At 37.3% G+C, this 23,503-nt stretch overlaps 1 protein-coding gene across 1 annotated transcript in view; it reads right to left on the minus strand.

Annotated features, from left to right (window-relative positions):
- Positions 1-11,267: 11,267 nt before the first annotated feature.
- Positions 11,268-23,503, minus strand: part of CCDC34 (coiled-coil domain containing 34) — a 22,393-nt gene continuing 10,157 nt past the window's right edge. Inside the window, exons 3-6 of the mRNA XM_008686944.2 lie at positions 21,815-21,922; positions 13,992-14,150; positions 13,292-13,433; positions 11,268-11,805 (exon numbers count right to left, since the gene is read on the minus strand). Coding sequence (XP_008685166.2) covers positions 11,588-11,805; positions 13,292-13,433; positions 13,992-14,150; positions 21,815-21,922 — 627 coding nt within the window. The 3' untranslated portion in view covers positions 11,268-11,587. The remainder of the gene's footprint in view (positions 11,806-13,291; positions 13,434-13,991; positions 14,151-21,814; positions 21,923-23,503) is intronic.

The raw sequence follows: 23,503 nt of genomic DNA on the forward strand, positions 1-23,503 counted from the left end.
CAGTAGATATTGCTTCCTAGGAGCAGGTATCATATCCAAAAGGAACTTTATAGGACCCCTGCTATCCAAGCCTCTCAGAGTACTGGCCCCACAGTCACTCTCAGCTTCTTAAAATACTCCTTTCTCTGGTTTTTATAATACCACACTGGTTCTTCTTTTGCAAATCTTCTGTCTCCTGAACTGGCATCTCTTAATCCCTTCATGTTTTCTGAAGGCAAGTGTTGTCCAATGATGGGTCATCTGTCCTTTGTTTTCAGTCTATACTCTTTCCCTTGGAGGCTTCATCCACCCTTTTCTGTTAATTTCTCCAGCATGTACTATAATTTTGTATTCCCAAAGTATGCTGGGATATTTCCATTTGGATAAATAACACCCTCCTCCAATTTACTAAATGTAAAACAAACAAAACTTTTGTGACTGAACAAAAATTACCTTTAAAAGTCCCTTCTAATATTGATATTTTATGATTCTAGCTTCTGTTAATTATAATGCCCTGCAAATTATGTGGGTTCAAAATCTCAGAGTAAATGAAATCAAAGAATTATAAAAATTGTGATTCTAGAAAAAGAGAACAGTGAATCTAGATCCCTTAAAACAGCTAATGCCAGTACAATGTTGCAAAATTAATAAAACAAGTACACAGGGTCCTTGATAATGAAAGAAGAGTCCCAACTTGGCTGGAGTAGTGAGTCAGAGAAGGCTTTGCAGAAGAAACCACAGAACTGAGACTTAATGGTTGCTTTTAAAACTTCAAGTTAGTTTAAAAGGGAAAGCACTGCTGAAGAAGGTAAAAGGCAAGGCATTCCAGAAAGAGGGGACAGAAATAATCAAAGGCATAAAAGATGGGAATAACATGGTTTATACCGGGAACTTTCAGAAATTGGGAACATAAGTATTAAGTACCAAGGTGAAAGATGAGATCAGGGAGATAGGACACAATCAAAAGATGGTCTTGTAGTCCATATTAAGGTTTAAGCAAGAGAACACACATCAAGAATGGGGGAAGGAGGTAGGGAGAAAAAGGGGTGGTGGGGAATGTGTTTTTCAAGTTGTCCAGACTATGAGTCCATCTCCAATGCTCAGACATTCCTTCCCCAGGGGGAACATAACATGTCCTTGAAAATCACCATGTATAATACTCTACTGAGGATGTGTGTTATGCTGGTAGATGCTGTGGAGGCAGGGGGAAGAAAGGGTTGAGAAGCAATGCTTTAGACGTGAGGGGCTATGGGAGAGCTGGAAACAGAACATCAACATAGTAAGATGTGCATTTCTGGGAGGTCAATAGGTTTCTGTGGACAGGATAAATATGAGGGGGAGAAGATTAGAAGCATAGAGACTAAATAGGAAGCTGGTCAGTTATCCAAGTGAGGAATGACTAGGGCCATGCTAGTTGGGATGGAGAGAAGTCAAGATTTGGAAATTTTTAAGACATTGGTTTCCAAACTTGTCTGGAATCATCTGGGAAGCTTTAAAAAAAAAAGTGCGATTTAATTAATCTGGATTAATTAAAGGGCCTGGCCTTTGAAATTTTAAAAAAATCTCCAGATGATTCTAAAGTGCAGACACATGGAAGGAGTCACTGGTTTAGGGAGTGAAATCAGCAGAACTCAGTTGCTGACTGGCTAGAGTTGAAAACGTGGAAGAACGATGTCAAGGATGGACGAAGCCCATGTTTCTAGCACTGAACATCAGGTGTATCTCAAGGCAGCATTACATGTTCCTTTTCAATCATTTTGTGACACTAATACTTGAGGAAAACTTTAACTAGGTAGGTCATAAAGCTTTGTAACATGGGCTATGGAAGTACATGGAGGTGTGGAGGCCATACAAATGGGCCTGTCAGATTTATTGTCAGAAGCATAATTGACCAAGGACCCCAGATGCGGTGCTCTGAATCTACCGCTGAGTTCTAATCAAGGCCACTCTTTCCACATGCTGTTCCCAGCCAATGACTGAGTAGCAGAGACTCTCAGCCAGATCCGTAACTACAAGATGTGGACCTCTGATGGACAACTTGGGTTGGGGGCCTCATCAGCTGTGCTGAACTTATCTTAGAACTTCACTGCAACCTAAGCCTCTTTCTTCCAGCCCTTCTTCTTCCCTTCTGTCCTCTGCATGTAGGTCAAACCGACATCATGGTCTGTTGGCTCTCCTGGCTCCTCTGGCTCCTTCCCCATATCCCTTACAGGCTACTACTCAAACAATCTCTTGCATGACTAATCCTGTTTTGGTGTCTGTTTCTCAGAGGATCCAAACTAACATACAAAGTTTTTGCTTTCTTTAAAATTAATTTTCCTATTTGATTCTTATGAAATATGGGAAACAATTCTCCATAATTTCAACCAAAGATAACTTACATGAGCTTCCAAGAAAGCATATTAGCAAAGCTTCAAATTGAAAGTCAAAATATGCCTGAATTTCCCTCATCAAATTCAAATGGAACATTTCTGCACAATCTTAACAAAGAAACCCTTTACATTAAAAGCTCCCATAAAGCATACACCTAACTGAAAACACTACTACTACTTTCAAAGGCCAAATGTTTTATCAAAAAATTACAAATAGGCATAACGATGAAGAAAACATGACCGTAGCATGAGTAAGTAATTCTCCTTAATTGTACAACTTGTTGGAAAATGTGTATCCTTATTTAATCTACTGTCAGGAAGTAAAATATTACTTCCGTTATAAAAAAATACACAAAATGATATATAAAACATCTTCTATGTGTCACACATTGTGCTGGGTACTTTACATGGTATGTTCATCTTTGCAACCATCTTCTGAAGAAAGTATTATTAAGTCCTTTTTTTAGAAGAATAAACTGAGGCTTAGAGAGGTAGAGACTTGTCTAATTCCCACAGTGTAGGGAGCAGAGCATACATTCAAACTCAGGGAGTCTACTGCTCGCCTGAGCCAGGCTACCTCCTGGCAGAACCTGTGCATGGATCAGAGGAAGGGTTCCTCAAGTCAGTCGTGTTTGTCACAATCTAAGAGGGAGATGATGTTGCCCTCACCATCCTTATTAGGGACAAGCAGTAACCAAGTCCTCATTCTACAAATGCAAAAATGAACCACACAGAATAACAGAAACAATGCAGCAAGGGACCTTCACGATCATCTAGTCTCATGTCTTCATTGGACAGCTAAATAATGGGGTGCCTGGGTGGCTCAGTCAGTTAGGCATCCGATTCTTGGTCAGATCTTGATCTTGGGGTCATGAGTTCAAGCCCCACACTGGGCTCCACACCGGGCATGGAGCCTACTTAAAAAAAAAAAAAAATCCAATCTGGACAGCTAAATAAATTGGTGAGAATTTCCTCTATTTCAACATACATCTTTTAAGATTTGCCTTTTAGATTTACCTATGTTGGCACTTTGCATCTCAGCCCACACCAACAGAGGAAAGCCCTGGGCTGAGGGAGTGGGAGTCATAGACAGGTAGGCGCTGTACAGTTGTTTTCGTAAATATATTCACACTAAAGTTGAAAACATTCCACTCCCACACCACCAAAGAGAAACAAAGATTGCTTCCATTTCCCTCTGGCCCTCAGGTGGTTCCCAGGACCATGAAGCTGGTGGGAAGGGAGGGGTTCCTCCTTTTTTTCCAAGTTCATGTGCTAGTTCCATCAGCCTAGAGCAGGTGAATGAGAAAGGGAAAGGAGGAGGCTCTGTGGTTTCTGGGAAAGAAAAGGGCAGTGTTCCTTGCCAACTTTTTTCTCCAGCACATAAGGTACAACTTTCTCCCTATTGACAGATAATTGAGTATTTTCCCTTCTCAAGTGTTCCTCCTACCCCCTTCCAATTTTAAGAGGAAATTCAAGACACTACTGCCCTTTCTGAAAATTTTCTCTTTCAGGCAGACTGCCATTATCAACAGTAGGTAAATATTCACTGCAAAGGAACTCCATGTGTTTTATTTTTTCTCCAGCCCACATATGAATTTAATTTAGAATACTAATGGGCACGGTAAACATTTGAATATTATTTGCTATGTTTCCTTTTTTGAATACAGAAAAATTAGTTTTCAGTTTAAGTCATAAAGTGCAATTTGTTAGTGTAATGTAAACTACTCTATACTTTGTTCTTCATCTGGGCACTGGGTATCACACTAAGCAAGTCTGTGAGAGTCCAACCTTTGACTTGCTAATTAGATCACTAGCAATTTATTTTTTAAATAAATAGTCCATCTGTAATACTTCAGACCCTGAAGCCACAGATGGTCTATTTTTAATCATTAAACTTCAAGGTTTACTTTCCCATGGAATATTTAAGATTTTTCTGTAGAAATGACTAAGATTCTAGAAATTTCCCTTGTAAGCTGTAGAGTGTGTCAATGTATACAAGCCATCTGAAAGGACATTTGATGTTCAAAAGCTGTCTTATAACCTAACCTTGGTCTTTGAAAGAAAGGTTACATGTGAGGGGCACCTGGGCGGCTGAGTCCGTTAAGTGTCTGCCTTCAGCTTAGGTCATAATCCCTGGGGTCCTGGGATCAAGTCCCAAGTCTCCTCAGGCTCCCTGCTCAGCGGGGAGTCTGCCTCTCCCTCTGCCTGCTACTCCCCCTGCTTGTACTCTTTCTCTCTCTGCCAAATAAATAAAATAGGAAGGAAGGAAGGAAGGAAGGAAGGAAGGAAGGAAGGAAGGGTGGTTACTTGTGGAATCATCCCTGTTCTAGGCCCATCCCTTCCTCTCCAGGCTCCAAAATGATTAAATGCTAAGGGACTCAAAACTGGGTCCCAGCTTAATCACTTCCATTTGGAAGTGTTTCCTGACCCTCAAAAAAGTTAGCTTCCTCCTGATGTACCCCCATAGCTCATGCTTTAAGGTTGGTCCTGGTTTAACTTTACCTTCACTAGAGTGTAAGCTCTAAAAGATCTAAGATCAGGTCAGTCTTGTTGACCACTGTATCCCCAGAATCTAGCACTGTGCTCGAAATTCAATAAATATGAATGGAATAATCAAACAGAAGGCTTCCCTCATTCCATCTGAACCCTTATGTAGCACTTTATATTATTGATAAACATCCATGCTCCCTTACCTAAAATTCCCTCCCAGGTGGGAGCACTCTCCTCTCATCCCCTTCCAACTTTTCCCATTGTTCTTCAGTGGCTTCTTTCCCACTGCCTTATCTTTATGTCGGTTCTAGCCTAGCCCATCTTCTCCCTGCCAGCACATGATAGGCACTTAATAAGTACGTGTTGAATGAATGAATGCCATGCTTCCAACTCCCCTGGGGAAATGTTATCCATCTCCATAACTTTGATAATTATGTTAAACTGAGGAGGTCCAAATATCTATCCCTAAACTAAATTTCTCACCTGGGCAACAAACCTGTGTCTCCACAAGAACCCTTATGTCAATATGCTCTTAACTAAACTTAGGATTTCCAGTTAAACAACAGATTAATCAAACCCAATTACCTCCGTTCCCTCTCCAACCTCTGCTACAATGACGGCAAAGGAATTTCCTTAAGGAAAAAGAAAAAGGTACAAATTCACAAGGGCAAGGAGAACAGAAGAGAATACAATAGCTAACTGAATATTTCAATGCATTGTTAGAAGGCAGAAAGTGGATGGAGGCGAAATACCTGAGTTAGGACAGTATGGATATGGCATTTTAAAAAATCATCTCTAAGAATACTAATGACAGTTGCATTTTTTTCTTCTTTTTAAATTGGCTGTGTTTCCTCCAGGTACCTCTCATCCTTTTTTCTTTTACTATTTAAAGGTTTCTAAAAGCTGAAATAGATACTTGGTGGGGGGGAGGGGGTGGAGAACTGATTCAGCCTACAGAAACTGCACATGGAGACCCCAGGTACCAAGGAAAGCTCACACCCTCGCTGTGCTGAAACACCCTGAAGTGATAGTTCACATAATGAACGGGAATACACAGCGACGCCTTCCCAAACTCTACTCAGAAAAACTGACAGCTGGCTTATATCCCCCAGGAAGATTAGAAGAGTCTTCTCTTAGAAACTGAACAGCCTAAGGAGAAGACTTCCAAGTATTTGGAGGTTTCCTCAACAACAAATAAAATCCACCATCAACAAGTCCTGCCTGCACCCACACAGCTTCTGCGCAGCCATTTTAATGCCCTATTCTTAAGTCTGAACAGACGGGACTCATAGTCTGAACATAAATGTCAGACAGGGATTAGCAAACATTTGAGGATCGAAAAAGAGACAATGAAGGAAGAAAAGGCACCCGGAGGAAACACAGCCAACTAAGAAGGAGAAAAAATGCAATGAATGTCCTTAAAGATGAGAAAAGATATTACACCCATAAAATAAGTATAGGATGCTATGAAAAAGGAATAAACAGAAGAAAGCAAGCGTGCTTGGAATTTCAAATGAGGTAGCCATAAAAAACTTACCCAAGAATTAGAAGATGACATCAAAGAAATCTTGGTCCCTCTCCTGGTGGGGGCAAGGTGGGGGGCGGGACAAAGATTTAAAGAAAATATAACCTTAAAAAAAAAGATGAGAGAATTGATTCAGGAACACTGATAACTGCCTAAACAAACTGCAGAAAAAAGGGAACAGAGAATATTGTGGGGAAGAAATATCAAAGAAATTAATACAAGTAAATATCCCCTCAGGGAGCAAGACCGTAAAGGTAGTGAGAAGTGAGGCAAAACAGTTTTCTATCAAAAAACTTTTAGTACTATTTGATTTTTTTGTTTGTTTGTTTGTTTGTTTGTTTGTTTTGGTCTGAGAAGGGGTGGAAGGGCAGAGGGAGAGAATCTTCAAGCAGACTCCCCGCTAAGTTCGGAGCCTGACACAGGGCTTGATTCCTTGACCCTGAGATCATGACCTGAATCGAAATCAAGAGTCAGACGCTTAACCAACTGAGCCACCCAGGTGTCCCAGTACTATTTAATTTTTAAACCATGTGTATATATTACCTTCATTATCAAGTTAGTAGGAGGAAAAAATCCTTCATTTCTTACCCCTACATCTGTGCTACTTTTCCATATTCCCTTTCTCCACTAATATTATCAACATTGGTTAGCTCTGAAACAACCCTTTCCAAGTTCTACTCTGGATAGATTTTTCACACATTCCTCCTCTCTATACCTACTGTCCTCATCTGATCCTGTCACCTCTTTGGGGACTGGTTACACAATATCATTACTGGTGGCTCTGCTGGTTTCTTAATTTTCTCAATTTCATCAATATACTCCATGTGGGCCACCCACTGCCATGGTCATAGTCAGGATCTTGTCACCACCATCATCTGATTACAAGCTCCTACCTCTCCAGTTTCCCTTAAGAACGTCCAACCCAACATTCTGCGAGAGCACTGGAAACACCCATTGACTGAAAACCTCTTCTTCACCATCCACCATCCGTGGTTAAATACCATGTTTCGGTACCATTGTCACTCCCTGGAAAACACTCTTTAAATGCTTTGTTCTTTCTCCCTCCATTCTACTTGCCCCACTTGTCCAACCGTAATAAAACCTTACTCTGCTCCCAATCCCAAGTAGCTAAACTTCTCCCAAGAAATGGAGTAAAACATGACAAAGTTCTGCTAGTTGGTTCAATTTGGGACCAAAAATACCAAATGGCAAACAACAGTGTCCATCATTAAGTCCCATTAATTTCTTTGGTACATTTGTTTTCCCCTCGGCAAGATGCTCATTCGCTATTACCTCTCCCTTTTCTCTCCTACTTGAGATAACTCCTTCTATCCCTCTACTTGCCTCCCTTTCATACTTCATTGAGAACCCAGAAACTATCAGACAAGAACTACCTCTCTCATCCTCCTACCACCAATGCTACTAATCCAGCTACATATGAACCAATAAACTGTGTTTTCTCCTGTCAACAGGGAGGAAAGTTTCTTGCTTCCACATAAACCATTTAAGAACTGCATTCCTAAAACCATCCTTCATCTCTCCTAACTCTTCAAACCCCCTCTTTCACCTGGATGATTAACATCAGCACAGAAACATGTTTAATATCACCCATCATAAGCAAATCAAACAAACAATGCCCTTGACCTATGTTCTCTGCTAGCTCCCATCCCATTTATCTCCTCTCCACAAAACTTCTCTCAAGAGTCGTCTTCACATATAATCTCCACGTTCTTACTTGCCATTTTCTCTCCAACTTACTTTCATTGTGGTTTCATACTAGTTTTTCTTATCATACATATTATATAGGAGGGAAACAGAATATGGTTGTTGGACTTTGACCTCGAGTTCCAATCCCTGTTCTGTGACTTACTAGGTAAAAAAGCAGCATAACTTGTCTTTGCTTCAATTTCCTCAGCTAAAAAATGGGGATAATAAAAGTAACTGTCATAGGGTTGTTGTGAGGACTAAAAATTTAGCACACATAAAAACACACACAATACTGTTAGCATACAGAAAGTATTCAATATTGAGGTCAATAATGGCCTTCCTTCATCTTACCATGGCCAATTACGAAGCTCTTTCTAGCTCTTCCTTATCTTTCAAGCAGCACTGGGCAGACTTCAAAACTCCTTGCTTCAAACACTTCCCATGGCTTCTGGGACATCACACCCCACAGGGTTTCCTTTGACTTCACTGAATGCTCCTTTGCAGGATCTTTGCTGGCTGTTCAATTGCTAAATATTGGGATACTGAGCCCTCTCTTTTTACTCTCTAAACCCTCCCTAGGTAACCTGATCCAGTCCTATGCTTTCAAATACCACCTACGTACTGATGTTGCTTAAATTTATATCTCCAATCCTGGCTGTCCCCTGAGCATCAGACACAAATATCTAACTGCCATCTCCACCAGGTTAAGTTGGTACTGTAAACCAGCAATCTAGGTCAGAATACTTAAGGCCTCCTCTATCCCCATCTCAGCCATGCATCTGCTCCTACCACATCTTCTGATTTCTATAATAGTTATCATCATTCACCCAGTTGATCAGGCCTAAAAACTAGAAGTCACATCTGAATTTTCCTCCTTCCCTCAACCTGACATCCAAATGTTAGCAGTCCTGCTTCTCCCAGCACCAAAATATATCCCAAATCATCTCTACTTCCTACCATGGTGCTGCTGCCACCTTACTCCAAACTATCATGATTTTTTCCTGGATACTGCAAAATCCTCTCCATGGATTACCCTGCCTTGATTCTTTGTCCCCAACAAGCCAATTTCCTCACAGCAGCCAGAGTAATCTCCAAGTATAAATCAGTCACATCAATTCCTTCCTTAAAACCTTCCAGAGGCTTCTCAATACAATTAGAATAAAATTTGAACTAGTGAACTCAGGATTATATGTGATCTGACCCTCCAACCTTCATTCCTACTATATTCCCCATCACTCGCCTGCTGGCCTTTTTTCAAACATAGCATATTCATTTTTTAAAAAATAGATTTATTTATTTGAGAGAGAGAGAACACAAGGGGGGGGCAGGAGGGGGGGCAGAGGAAGCAGACTCCCCGCTGAGCAGGAAGCCCATTGTGGGGCCCAATCCCAGGACCCCAAGATCACAACCTGAGCTGAAGGCAGATGCCCAACTGAGCCACTCAGGTGCCCCGCAAATTCGTTTCTGCTTCAGGGCCTTTGTACTGGCTGTTCCCTCTGACAGGGAATCTCTTTCCCCAGATTTTAGCAAGGCTAACTCAGCTGCATGTTGCCACCTCAGAGAAGCCCATCCATCTAAAGTAGTGAACTTCTTCCTTCACCCAGTTACTATTTATCCCAATATTCTGTCTTATTTTCTTTATAGCATCCAGAGCCAAATAAAATGCTGTTTGTTTACATGTTTAATATGTTTCCTATCACTGTCACATAAGATCCCATGAGGGTGAAGGGGGCCGTCTTATTCACAGATGAACCTCCAGCATCCAGAATACTAACTAGCCCATAGTACGTATTCAGTAAGTATTAATTAATCAATCTGAAGAAAACAAAAACAGTATTCACTTTTTACTTTTAGCATAGGGGTAGATGAGCACTGAGAAGTACTGACAAGTTAACTTACTGTTGGTATATCCTCAGTCAAGACCAGTATGTTAACCGAAGTCAGTTACTATGTAAATCGATTATCACTAAAGAAAAAGAATATTGGTAAATCTTATCAGAATTATCATACAAAAAAGAAACAAACTTGCATTTTTAGGTATTTCCACTTATTATTTTGTAACCCCATGATAAGTTTCTAAATTGGATAAGGGGGGACTATTATAATATTGGTCAAACTAATTAATTACTGATTAATCAAAAAGTCTTATTAGAATTAGGGTTATAGTTAAAAGTTGCCCTAAATGACTTAATCTATGTGTGAAATTGAAGGTTTCTTAAATACAACCCCCAGAAATTCAGGGCTTGGTATGCTTTAACACACAAGTTTAATGCTACTCTGGCTAATTGTACATTCTCCCTACACAGGTGAATTTGTTCAAGGGAATGATTACCTGAAAATATTACTGTGTCTAAGAGGCTCTGAGAAGGATGGTCAGGCCTCTAAAACTCACCAATATTCTGACCCAATGAACCCTACTGACTCCTCCCCCAAACTGTTCTCTGGTTAGAAGTGAATTTTCCTAGATCTCTGATGACATGAATACCCTTCAAAGAAGCTACTGCTGTTTCTTTGTTTTGGTCAACACCACTGTACATTCATCACCAGAAACTTGACAGATGACTAACCTCGCAGAAACATGAAATATGCTTTAAATAGGTATCACTTGTAAATGAACTTACTGAACTTTATATTGCCACAACAAATCTTCATTTCTTGATGGTTCCTAAAAAAAGATACAGACTTTTACAATTTAGTAAAAAGTGCTGAGTGCTATTTTAGTAATCCTTTGAACTACTTTCCTTAATATGTATCTACTAATAAGATTTCAGCTTCAATAAAATACCACTTAACCTTTAACATTAACAAATAATGTAGATAATATTAATTTCCAAACTGACCACCTAATTATAATTAATGTATATTAATACAAAATGTGGCAAAATATTATTAGTGTCTCAAGATTGCTATCTATCAATCTAAGATCCAGAGCATATAACAATGTTTTAAGATTTCCCTTTCAAAAACTCAACTCTCATTTCTTTGTTACAAAACATGCCTCTAGTTAGTCATTTAAAAATATTTACAAAGGAAAAATACGCCAAAAGTTATCAACAAAGACTGTTTTTGATTACTGTAGGAGTCTAACCCATTTAAATTCTAAGAGTTTTCTTGAGCATGCAGTATAGAAATGATTGTTTGAACAATTACAGTTTAATCTTACCATGTTCATAAACACAAATAAACACGAAGTATGAAAGAACACAACACAAATTATTGGTTTTATTGGTATTACAATGTAGTTTTAATACAAGCTAAATATAAACACAATTGTTAGATATTCAGTCACTTATCCTGTGAAACAATATGCCAAGATCAACCTTGAAGCACTTATGAAAATGAAAATGTATAAAGCATCTTCTTCAATTAGCCATAAGGACAACATATACAAATGCAAAAATGTGAAAGTGTCAATAATCACATCGAATGTTGAGCTGTTGGCTGAGGAATAAAAAACGATTCTACTTTTAAAATTAAACAGCTCCAGGTAAAAGCATGCAATTTCGCACACCCACTATCTTTGTATTCTGCACAGAGTTCCAAGGCAAAGATTGCTTCTGGCTTTCTGAACCACGAGAGAGGATGAGGACCTGTGTGGCTGACTTATCACAGGCCTTTTAGTCTTCTTTCCTGATAGGTCCTTAGCTTCTTTGGAAGGAGGCATATGAATGGGTTTCCATGGAATTGGATTATAAAAGGCTGGTTCTGGATAAGAATTTCCACTGTAAAAATCTAAAATTATTAAAAAGTCAGAACAAAACAAAACAAGAAAAAACTTCTTGAGATCAAAGAAACTACTTATTGTAAAATTCCTAGAAAAATGTTACAGTATCAAAAGGGCAAAAATATCACTGACAAGCCAATTTAATCCATTTAAATCTGAACTCTAATATACTTTCAAACAAGTAACATTTTTCAAATACAGTGAGTATTGCAGTAAAAATTAAAATATAAACAATAATTCTAAAAGTCCAAAGAGTGCTGTCAAAACCTACATAAATAAAAACTCATATAAAAATTTTACTAAGAAATTACTTTTAGAACCCTTGAACTGATCAAAATCTTCATGTTCTTAACTCAATCTAGGAAACCACTGATTGTGTACTAGTTTTCCCTAGCCAGACATTGAACTTCAGAGAAAAAAAAGGTATACTGCATTACAGCTAAAGTGAACCAAAACTCTTGTTCAGAATCACTGAAATTCTAAATTATTATCCAATTAATCAGATTTCATAATATCACTGTAATTTTGATTAAGAGCAGTACAGCATTTGCAGACAAATGTTTATTAGAACAAAACTCATCAAAAATGAAAAAATTTTAATAAAATAACCCATTATTATAGCAAACAACTTCTAGTCAATATGTATATTCCCACCTAAAGTTTTAACTTTAGTTATCAATTGTTTGGTTAATCACTGCTTATTCCTCTTTTTTTTTTTCAAACAGAAAAAGAGAAAGAAAGGAGCAGACCATGCCTAGCACCTAGTAGCTGTAATGGATGACTTTTGTGACACGTAGGAGAGGCCTAAACCCTGACAGCAGGAATGTGTCGTTCAGACACTGGCAACCCACTTTGGCTGCATAGATATGTCAACACACACTTCACCAAGATGGTCAAAACAAAGTCTGGAATATGTTCTATTGTGTGAACAGAACAAAATGGGAGTATTTTTAATAATAAATCACTTAAACAAGTGAAGGCAGCTGTCAGCAAGGTATGAGCTTCCAACATGAAGTACAAAGAAAAACATGCACTGCCATTTACAATCAGAGCAAGCCTGAAGGCCAACCGGCTTTGTGTCAGGTTCATGTGCTGCCTAGTATTCCACCCTGCAGAAGGAATGTGCCAAAGACATCGGAAGCTCTGCCTCAGAGACGGTTAGAAGAAGGGGAGGAAAAATGACCTCTTAAATACAGCCTCATTAAGGCTTCAAAAACCAAAAACATAAGAAAGTTCTACATGTTTCTTAATGATAGAAATCATTACTTTGCAGTTTTCCAACTACTGCCTTTAAAATATATCTGATTTATAAGAGAATGACAAAAAATTTGTAGTATCTCTATAGGAACATAGTGTGTTATAATCCTCCAGAAAATAGTAATTTGAAAGAAAAATGATTTTTACACATTTCTATTTCGGTCAAAAGGAAACATAATGTATAATATTTGCTCCTGCAAGCCATATTTATGTAAGCCACATAACATAAAAACCAACCTGTAAGTTTTCCATTGGCATAACCATAGCTTTTTGCAGCTGGACGAGGTTTATTTTTTGCATTTTCCAACCATTCCTTAAACTTTTTCTCTGCTATTTCCTTTTTTTCCTGTAATTCAGCTTGCCGTTGTTTTTCTTTTTCCTTAAAATGACAAGACCAAAGAATCTCTAGTGATGTTCTGTAACTAAAAATTCTATTCAAATTCCACTGACTCTTTTCCCCAATAGCTTCCCACCCCAATGGCTTACTAATCATAAATACTAAATCACATTTCTATAATTTGATAACAAAATTTAACATGATCAGGGATGTAATCTAAAGGTGGCTGCCTCTAAACAAGACATCAAACCCAAGAAGAAAAAAAGCAATTCGCTGTTTTAAGATAGAATAGTAATTTATAATGTAATAAGACTTTCATAAAAGTGCATCAAAAAATATTTAAAAGCATAAACAATGAAAAAAGTTTGAACCTGACTGAAAATATATCAATAGGCTTATAAATATTTCTCAACCTAAGAAATCACATATGCATATTCCTTTCTGAAACTTCCACATAGGATAAGTAAGCAGGGACAGCTTCACGTATTTATTTTATGCTAAGGTGGTGCCAATTTTCTATTAGAAACTTTTTATACAGTATAGTTGGCACATCTGAACACCAAAGCCATATATTCCAACTGGTCACTTTAATAAAAATACCTTTTCTTTCTTCTTCTTCTCACATTCTTCAGCATTTTTCTTCTTTAACCATTCTTGGTATTTTTCTTTTGCCTTTTCTTGCAAATGTTCTTTCTCCAGTTCCTTTGCTGCTTTTTCCTCCATTTCCTTATTAAATTTTTGTTCCCTTTCTTTTCTTTTCTTAAATAAAAATGAAGGAATTTTAATTGGAATATCTGTAATTATGCTCATACAAGCAAGGAGTGTTGTATGCAGTAATTTTCTAAACTTCAGTTATTTCTTAAAAGAAGTGGTAACGTAGTGGTTGACAAAATGTAGCTTATGAAAATATACAACATAAGTACAATCCCCTGGTTGATTTTAGTCTACCAGCTTTGCTATAAGTTTCATGACAGTAACAAAGACCTTGCCCAACAAAGTATACTCAGAACCTGTGACAGTACTAAGTAAACAGTAGGTGCTCAATAAAGATTTGTTGATTAGTGAACAGAAATTACAACCTGTTAGACTGTTCTGAATCTTGTGTTTTTTAGTAGATGTTTACCTTCACTCTAAAATAGGAGCCATATATGTACATTTCCTGACAGTTTGCCTATACAAATACTTAGATAAAATCTTTGCCATCTGTGAGCTACAGAGGATAAAAAAAATAACATTTTGGACTACTAAATACTGTTATAAGGGCACATACAGACAAATCTCTAGCTACATAATTCTTATAGCATCTTGTAGAATACTTTAATATAAGCAATTCAATTAACACTCAAGTGACAAACATCGGTTACATACAGTATAGTCAGGTGCTATGCAGGAATGATAGGTCTTAAAATTCAAAGCCCGGAGTGCATGGGTGGCTCAGTTGAGCGACTGACTCTTAGTTTCAGCTTAGGTCATGATCTCAGGGTCGTGAGATCAAGCCCCGCGTGCGGCTTTGCTGCTTTTCTCCCTCTCTCTCTGCCCCTCTCTCCCACTCTCAAAAATAAATAAATCTTTAAAAAAAAAATCAAGCCCAAGTCATTCCCCAAGATGCTATGTGTACTTCTCTCTTGCTGGGCAGCCAACAGCTGCAAAAAGGAATACTTTCTTGTTGAGAACCCAATTTCCATTGAAACAATACTGGACTTTAACTACTTCATAATGTCAGAAAAGCTACAAGATTAAAAAGGATCTTGTAGCATATCTCACTCACTGTCTGACTCATGAGACTCCTCCACAACCTCATCAACAAGGAGTCATCTAGTCCCTACACTGTCTTCAATTATAACAGCTAACACTTATTGAGTGAGGACTCTTCCTGTTCCTTTTGTATATACTTTATACATATGTATTATGTCAATTCTTACAACCACAATATGAGGTAGGCATGATTATAATCTCAATTTACAAATGAGGAAATTAGCACGAAGAAGTTAAGTCATTTGCCTAAAGTCACACAGATGGTAAGTGGCAGATCACAGATCATACAGACACCAAAATGAATGTTAAAAATAATTTTATGTCAATTAATTCAATTTAAATGAAATGTCAAAATTCCTTAAAATGTATCATTTTCCAAACTGATGAAAAAAGAAAATAAAGTATCTGAATAACTCTCTACTTGTAAAAATAATTCAGAATTTAAGACTTTTCCACGAAGAAAACTCCAGCCTGTAATAGCTTCACTGCCAGATTCCATCACACATTTAAGGAAGAAATAATATCAATTACTACACAAAGTATTTCAGAAAACAGAGAAAAAGGGAAAACATCCAAACTCATTTTAAGAGCCCAGTATTATTCTGATATCAAAGCCAGGCATGGAAGTCATTATACACTAACAGGAATAAGGCAAGATAACTGTTCTCATCATCAAAAACATGAAATTCTTAGGAATACATTTAACAAAAGATGTATAATACCACTGTACCTTGAAAACTAAAAAACATTATTGAGAGAAATTAAAGATGACCTAAATAAATAGAAAAAAAATCATGTTTATAGATTTAAAATTTGATATTACTAAGATGGAAATTTTCTCCAAAATGATCTATATCTTTAATGAAGTCATAATAGTGTCAGGCATTATTAAAGCAAACATGATCAGAGAAATTCATAAGCTGATTTTAAATTGCATATGGAAAGACAGAGAGTAACTAAAAATAATTTTGAAAAAGAAAAAAGTTGGAGGAGTTACACTACCTGATTAGAAGAATAAATTCAATAATTACAAAGCTATAGTAACAGGCTAGTGTGGTACTGGCACAGGACTAGACCAAAGGGAGAGAAAAGAGTCCAGAAACAGACCCATACTTATACGATCCATTGATTTTATTTATTTATTCTTTTTTTTTAAAGATTTTATTTATTTATTTGAGAGATCGACAGCCAGCGAGAGATGGAACACAAGCAGGGGGAGTGGGAGAGTAAGAAGCAGGATCCCAACACAGCAGGAAGCCCGATGCGGGGCTCGATCCCTGGACCTTGGGATCATGCCCTGAGCCGAAGGCAGATGCTTAAAGACTGAGCCATCAGGCGCCCCAAGTATATTGTTGTTTTTTTTTTTTTAAGATTTTGTTTATTTATTCGACAGAGTTAGAGACAGCCAGCGGGAGAGGGAACACAAGCAGGGGCAGTGGGAGAGGAAGAAGCAGGCTCATAGCGGAGGAGCCTGATGTGGGGCTCGATCCCATAATGCCGGCATCACGCCCTGAGCCGAAGGCAGACGCTTAACCGCTGTGCCATCCAGGCGCCCCCCAAGTCTATTGATTTTAAACAAAAGTGCCAAGGCAATTAAATAGAGAAAAGATTACCTTTTCAACAAATAGTGTTAGAACAACTGGACATCCACATGCAAAAAAAATGAACCTTGACCCTTAACTCATACCACATATTAAAATTAACTCAAAATACACGTATAGGTAAAAACTAAAGTTCTACAACTTCCCAAAGAAAACAATGGAGAATATTTTTATACACTTGGTGTAGGCAAATGTTTCTTAAATAGGACACAAAACCCACAAGCTACAGAAAAAAAAATTAAAATATGGAACTTTATCAAAATTTAAAACTTCTCTTTAAAAAAAAATACCATTAAGGAAAATAAAATGGGAAGAAATACTTGCAATACATACATGTGAGAGGACTTAAAGGAATATATAAAGAACTTGTACAGCTTATGAATGAGGCATACAATTCTTGCACAAAATGGGTAAAAATTTAAGCACAAAACAAACACAAGAAATGAGATGTAGAAATGGTTGATAGTGTTATAGACTGAATCATGTCCCCCAAAATTCTTACGTTGAAGCCTTAACCCTCAAAGTGACTATACTGGGAGATAGGACCTTCAAAGAGGTCATGAAGGTGATTAAAGTCATAAGGGTAGGGCCTACTCCCAGAAGACTGGTGTCCTTATAAGAGGAAGAAGAGACATCAGGGATATTCATGCAGTGAGAAGGGCATGTTAGGGTATAGAGAGAAGGTATCCATCTTGTAAGCCAAGGAGAGAGGCCTCAGGAGAAACTTTCACTGATAACCTGCATTTTAGACTTCCGGCCTCCAGAACCGTAAGAAAATAAATTTCTGTTATTTAAGCCACCCAGTCTATGGTATTGTGTTATGGCAGCCCTAGTAGATTAATACAAGCTTATGAAAAGCTGCTAAATATCATTAGATCTCAGGGAAAAGAAAATTAAAACAATAATGACATACCACCACATAGTCACTAGAATGACTTAAACTGAAAAAGACTGACAATATCAAGTTTGGTTAGGATGTGGTGCAACTGGAACTTTCATACAATAGTAGTGAAAATGTAAAATGATACAAGCACATTAAAAAAAAGTTTAGCAGGGGTGCCTGGGTGGCTCAGTCGTTAAGCATCTGCCTTTGGCTGCCTTCGGCTCAGAGTGTGATCCCAGGGTCCTGGCATCGAGCTCCGCATCAGGCTCCTCTGCTGGGAGCCTGCTTCTTCCTCTCCCACTCCCCCTGTTTGTGTTCCCTCTCTTGCTGGCCTTCTCTCTCTCTGTCAAATAAATAAATACAATCTTTAAAAAAAAAAAAAAGTTCGGCAGTTTCTTTTAAACACATACTTACCATACAACCTGGCAATTCAGTTCCTAAGCATTTACCCAAGAAATGAAAACAAATGTCCATAGCATGGCTTGTACATAAGTGGTCAGAAAATTTTATTTGTAATAATACCCTAAAACTGAAAACAACCCATTTTTCCACCAACTGGTCAATGGATATACAATTTGTGGTACTGTACAGAATAGAATACTACTCGACAATAAAAAGGTACAATCTTAATACCAGGAAATTTTAAAAACAAAAGAGGCCCAACGCAAAAGAATATATATTCTACGATTCCATTTATATGAAATTCTAGTAAAGGTAAATCTAATCTACAGAGACAGAAAGCAGATTAATGGTTCTCTTGGAGCTGGGGCTAGTTGGGGGTGGGGAACAGGGGTTGAATCCCAAGGAGCACAGGGAACTTTTTGGAATGGTGGAAACAGTGTATATCTTGACTGTGGTGCTGTTTATTATACAGGTACATAAGTTTGTCAAACCTCATCCAAATTAAGATAGGTTTATTTTACTGTATGTAAATTATAGCTCAATGAAGTTTCTTTTAAAACATCAAAAAGACTTTCTGTAGAATTTAAACTAGAGAACAGAGAATGGAATGCCTTTGGTTAGCACACGGAGAACAGAGCAGGCACTCAGAGGGATGTACTAAGACAGAGCAGCCAGCGACTAAGTGGCTTCAGGTTTTCTGGCACTCCAGTTCTATACCGCACAGAGCACAATAAATCTTCCCTTTTTTAAGATGGGGCCCTGAGAGAACCTTTGTTTCTTGCAACAAAAGGAAACTAACAAAATAACTGGCTACTTAAAGTTTCTGAACTTCTCTTTTGGTTCCTTCAGTAGTATCTAGAACAGTAGAAGTGTTGAATGCATGAATCATGCATTCGATAACAGTGTTATATGCTTTATCGATCTGAATTAATGTTTTACATTGAAAAATCAGTTCCATGTTTTAAGCATTAAAAGTAATTTTATTTTTAAATATTTTTGAAAACAATGAAGGTAAATAAGACCCTTTCACAACATATGTGATAACACACTGTAAAAAAAAAAAAATCTAAAAAGTGAATTAGTATGGCCACACAAATGTAAGAGTACCAGATGAGATAAGCCATTTTATTTGAAAAGGACTTAACAATTTAGTGTCATATTAGAAGAAACCAACTTTGCTAATGGACACATAAATTCTTTTTGTCTGATTTTTTGATAGAACACAGCGAAAATGACTTAGAGAAAATTATGCCACAGATATAGCTAAAATGTGAATGAAGCTAGAGGCAGCAAGGACCACACACCATGAAATGTAAACAGAGATGCCAGACGGGAAGAGAAGAACCAGGAGAGCAGTCTTTACAAAGAGAGGTAAATCTAACTGAGACTGAAAGAGGAAATCTGATAGGTCTGAAAGAAAAAAAAAATAGAGTAATCAATTATTCCTTAACTTGAACAAGAGTTCTGCAGAATAAATAAATTTAATTTCTCAGAGCTTATTTTTGAACCATTCTCATACTTATGGAATCTTGCTTTCAATAACTGGTGATTTATGTCAGGACAAACCATTTCCATCCAAAAGAAAAAAAAATTTCTTTTTCTCAAATAACTGGATCAGATCTACTGACATTAATTAAAATAGAGACTATATCATCTCTCAGCAGTATCTTACATTCTTAGACAAATAACAACTATGTTTGACTGGCATGGTAAAATGAGCTTAATGGAGTCAGAAGATAAGAGAAGCTTTTAGAGGAGAGAGCATACTATTCTGTACATGTAAAACTGTTTTGTTTTATAGCTATAAACTGCACAAAATATCACACAGACCTTGCAAACAGTCACACAGATTTATTCTGATTTGGGCACTGATTCACACAGAACTTTCTTATTGTATTATGGAATGAAGCAAACTTAATAATGATTTACTTCTGAAATAAAGAATAAATACATTATGGTTATAACAAACACATGTCCAGCCAATTTCCTTCTTACAATACCTAGATGACAGAAGCTATGTCATCTTCAACTTACTGAAATTATTGACCAGGTACTCTTATTAATGCCACTGAGCATTAGATTCAATAATAATTAAGGACAATTAGAATTAAAAATTTAAAACTCTGTCTTACAATCTAAACATCTGACTAAACTCATAAAATTGGATCAAATAATAAAAGCAATACTATTCTAAATAGGGTGAAAATTACAATAGAAACCAAACAGATAAAAAGATAGGTATTTTCAAAATTTCTAATTTGTGATCTAATAAAAGAATGTATTAAAACTGATAGATAATGGATTTATTCATTCATTCCAATAACAAATGCTTACTGTATTATAAAGCATCATGCTAGATCTTATAATGGATAAAAAGTAATGTAAAAAATAATTCCTACTCTTAAAGGTCTTAAAATTACAAGGAAGTAAAGACATACGCAAAATCCAAAATAGCAACAAAATATATACAAAATACAAAGTGATATAAATTGAACCAGGATTCAGAGAAGGAAAGACTTTGCAAAAGAGCTGTCACATTCTATTTCTAGCATGTGATCAGTGAATGATTCATGTAGGAAATACTTTGAGTTGGATAATAAAGGGAAAGGTAGGGTGAAGGATATGATGAGATTCCATGCTGATGAAGTATAATATAAAAAAATAAGGAAGTGAGAAACAGAATGGAAGTGTTCTCAAAATTTCTCATGAATACATATCCTTGGGGAGTGGGGAGCACAGTCCATTGCCTGAGATTTCTCTGAAATCTATTGTGTATCTTAAAAATAATATAAAACTTACATTCTATCCCCATTAAATATCTACGCTTGCTTTAACATGAAAATAACATTTTTCCTCCCAAAAATTTCCAGTAAAATTAATACTTGAAGAAGATGGACCATGATTATCCTATGTGTACTCCCCAAAGAATGCTAGTAAGAAGCCACAGCGTAAGATGAAGAGAACCACAGGTGGAAGAAGACATGGCTCAGAGAGCAGAGAGTAGCAGATCTTTAACCAGCCAGGCTAGAATTGTTAAAACGTTATTCGGAGGACAGTAGGAAATCATAAAAAATATATTTTGAATTGCGGAATGACATTCAACTTTTTTAGCAGGATCAGTCTGGCAAAGCCACAGAGGATGAATTCATTGACTCAACAAATATTTTCAGGCATCTGTTATGTGTCAGGCACTGATCTAGCTGCTGCAGAACTGAATAAAACAGACAAGTGTCTCTGGTCTTATGGATCTGATATCCAGTATGGGGAAATAAACAGTAAATAAGTTAAAAGGTGTTAATGAGACCAGACAGGAAAAGATTGCAAACAGGAGAGTGGTGATGATAAAGGAAAGGTGGCGTGAGGGGAGGTCACAAACAACAGAATAACTTTGACTATGCCTAGGTAACTGAGATGATAGTAGTACTAATAACAGAAATCAAAGGAGAATGGGCAAAAATGGGTTGTTGTAGATTTGCAGGTTCAGAGGTGCCTGCCAACCTAAGAGATGGAAGTCTAAGAATCCAGGGAGTCAGGCCAAGATACAGACTCCATGCCTACCTGCTGCAAGACACAAGGAGGCCACATGAGGGAAAAGGAAGAGAATCAGAGAACAAAGGGTAGAAGACAGAGACTTGGTATATGTCCATGAAGGCAGGGGGAGGAAATCAGGTCAAAGAACGAATCTGAGAGAAAATAACAAAAACCTAGGTTATGAGGGTAATGAAAAGGAGACTTTGCAAAAGAGCTGTCAGTATGTGGGTGCAGATATTTTTTCTCCTTACCTGTTCATTCTTTTTCTGAACCCATTCCTTGTGCTTTTCTTCGGCAATTACCTTTCTTTTTTCACGTTCTTCCATTTCTTTTCTTTTTTCTAGCTGTTGATTTAATTCCTATGGATTTTTATTCAAACAAAGGTAGCATTTAATAAAAGTACTCAAATCACATATTAAAAACAAGGCTGACATTAACCAAATTAAACAAGAATATAATTTCCTTTATAAAAATACACCATTAGTGACAATAACTTACTTAAGTAACCAGTCTATGATGAAAAGAAAGCATTGGTAAAAACTATAAGTCATTTTTTAGAAATGCAAATAATTGCTTGGCAGCAAAACACTAGTTTCTTAGACTAAACTTCAGCTAAATTACCCTCATTGAAATCAACTTTCCCACACATAAATTTTGGCATCACTGTATGCTATTGGCAGAAGCTCAAGAGAATTGCAACTTTTTTTAGTTATAAAAAGCTTCTAGATTCTTAATGCAGATAAAGAATTGGAGTTAAATAATCTCTAAATTAAAATTCTGATTCACAGTTAACCAAAGAAGAAATGTAAAGTAAAGATTCAATTTTCTTAAAGAAAAAAAAAGAATTCAGATTTTTCTTCACTGATTTTATAGCTGCTGGAGTGTAAAACAAAACCACATTCATATCCCAGATTATTTAACTGCCTTGCTGTCACTCGAATCTACACGTTTGGGCATTTCCTCAGGAGAAAGAATGTAGAAGGTATGGCCAAATAAAACTTAGAGCTGAATGCCACCACTCTGTCACTCATCAGTTAAATTACTGCATTAGTTGAGAATGCTGTTCAAACTAGACTCCTAGGACTCTACTGCCATAATTACTGGTTATTTTTCTTCTCTCTCCTTAGATACTAATAATCAGATACTTTTATATATCTTTCCTTGGACCTCACTCCTCCTCCCCATCCCTCCCTTTCCCAAAGACCTCCCTACATGAGCATGGGTGCTAGTGGGAAGGCCAATTTTTCAACTCTCAGATAATTCCAGTGTATTAAATGAAATGAAGATAAAACTTGACGCCAAGAACGTATTTTTTGGACTTTAGAACAACTGGTGGCAGGATACCTGTCTTCCGTGACCTCTCATACTAAAATTCTGCTGCACAGAAAACAGCTGCCCTCACTCATTCAGAAAGTCTTCCAACTTTTAAACACTATACACCCCTCACTCCCTCAAAAAGTAAAATATCCATCTGGTTTTTAAAGGGATTCTTCATAACCTTTGCAGAGGCTATGCCTTGATTATTCACTTAATGCTTTTTGATGCAGTGTCTACTGGAAAGTAGCAAGAAGTAGATACAGATGAAATTCCAGATGTCTCCAATCTAATGTGATTCTATATACACAAAAGAATTAAAGCACTACATTGTGAGGAGTTGTGTTTAACGGTGGGAAGGGAAGATGAGATGAGAAACAGTGTGGACTGGGGTGCCTGGGTGGCTCAGTTGTTAAGCGTCTGCCTTCAGTTCAGGTCATGATCCCAGGGTCCTGGGATCGAGCCCCGCAGCAGGTTCCCTGCTCAGCAGGAAGCCTGCTTCTCCCTCTCCCACTCCCCCTGCTGGCGTTCCTCTCTCGCTGTGTCTCTCTCTGTCCAATAAATAAATAAATAAATAAATAAATAAATAAGAAAGAAAGAAAGAAAGAAAGAAAGAAAGAAAGAAA

This window comes from Ursus maritimus, unplaced genomic scaffold, assembly GCF_017311325.1.
Source record: "Ursus maritimus isolate PB19 unplaced genomic scaffold, ASM1731132v1 scaffold_23, whole genome shotgun sequence".
NCBI lineage: Eukaryota > Metazoa > Chordata > Mammalia > Carnivora > Ursidae > Ursus > Ursus maritimus.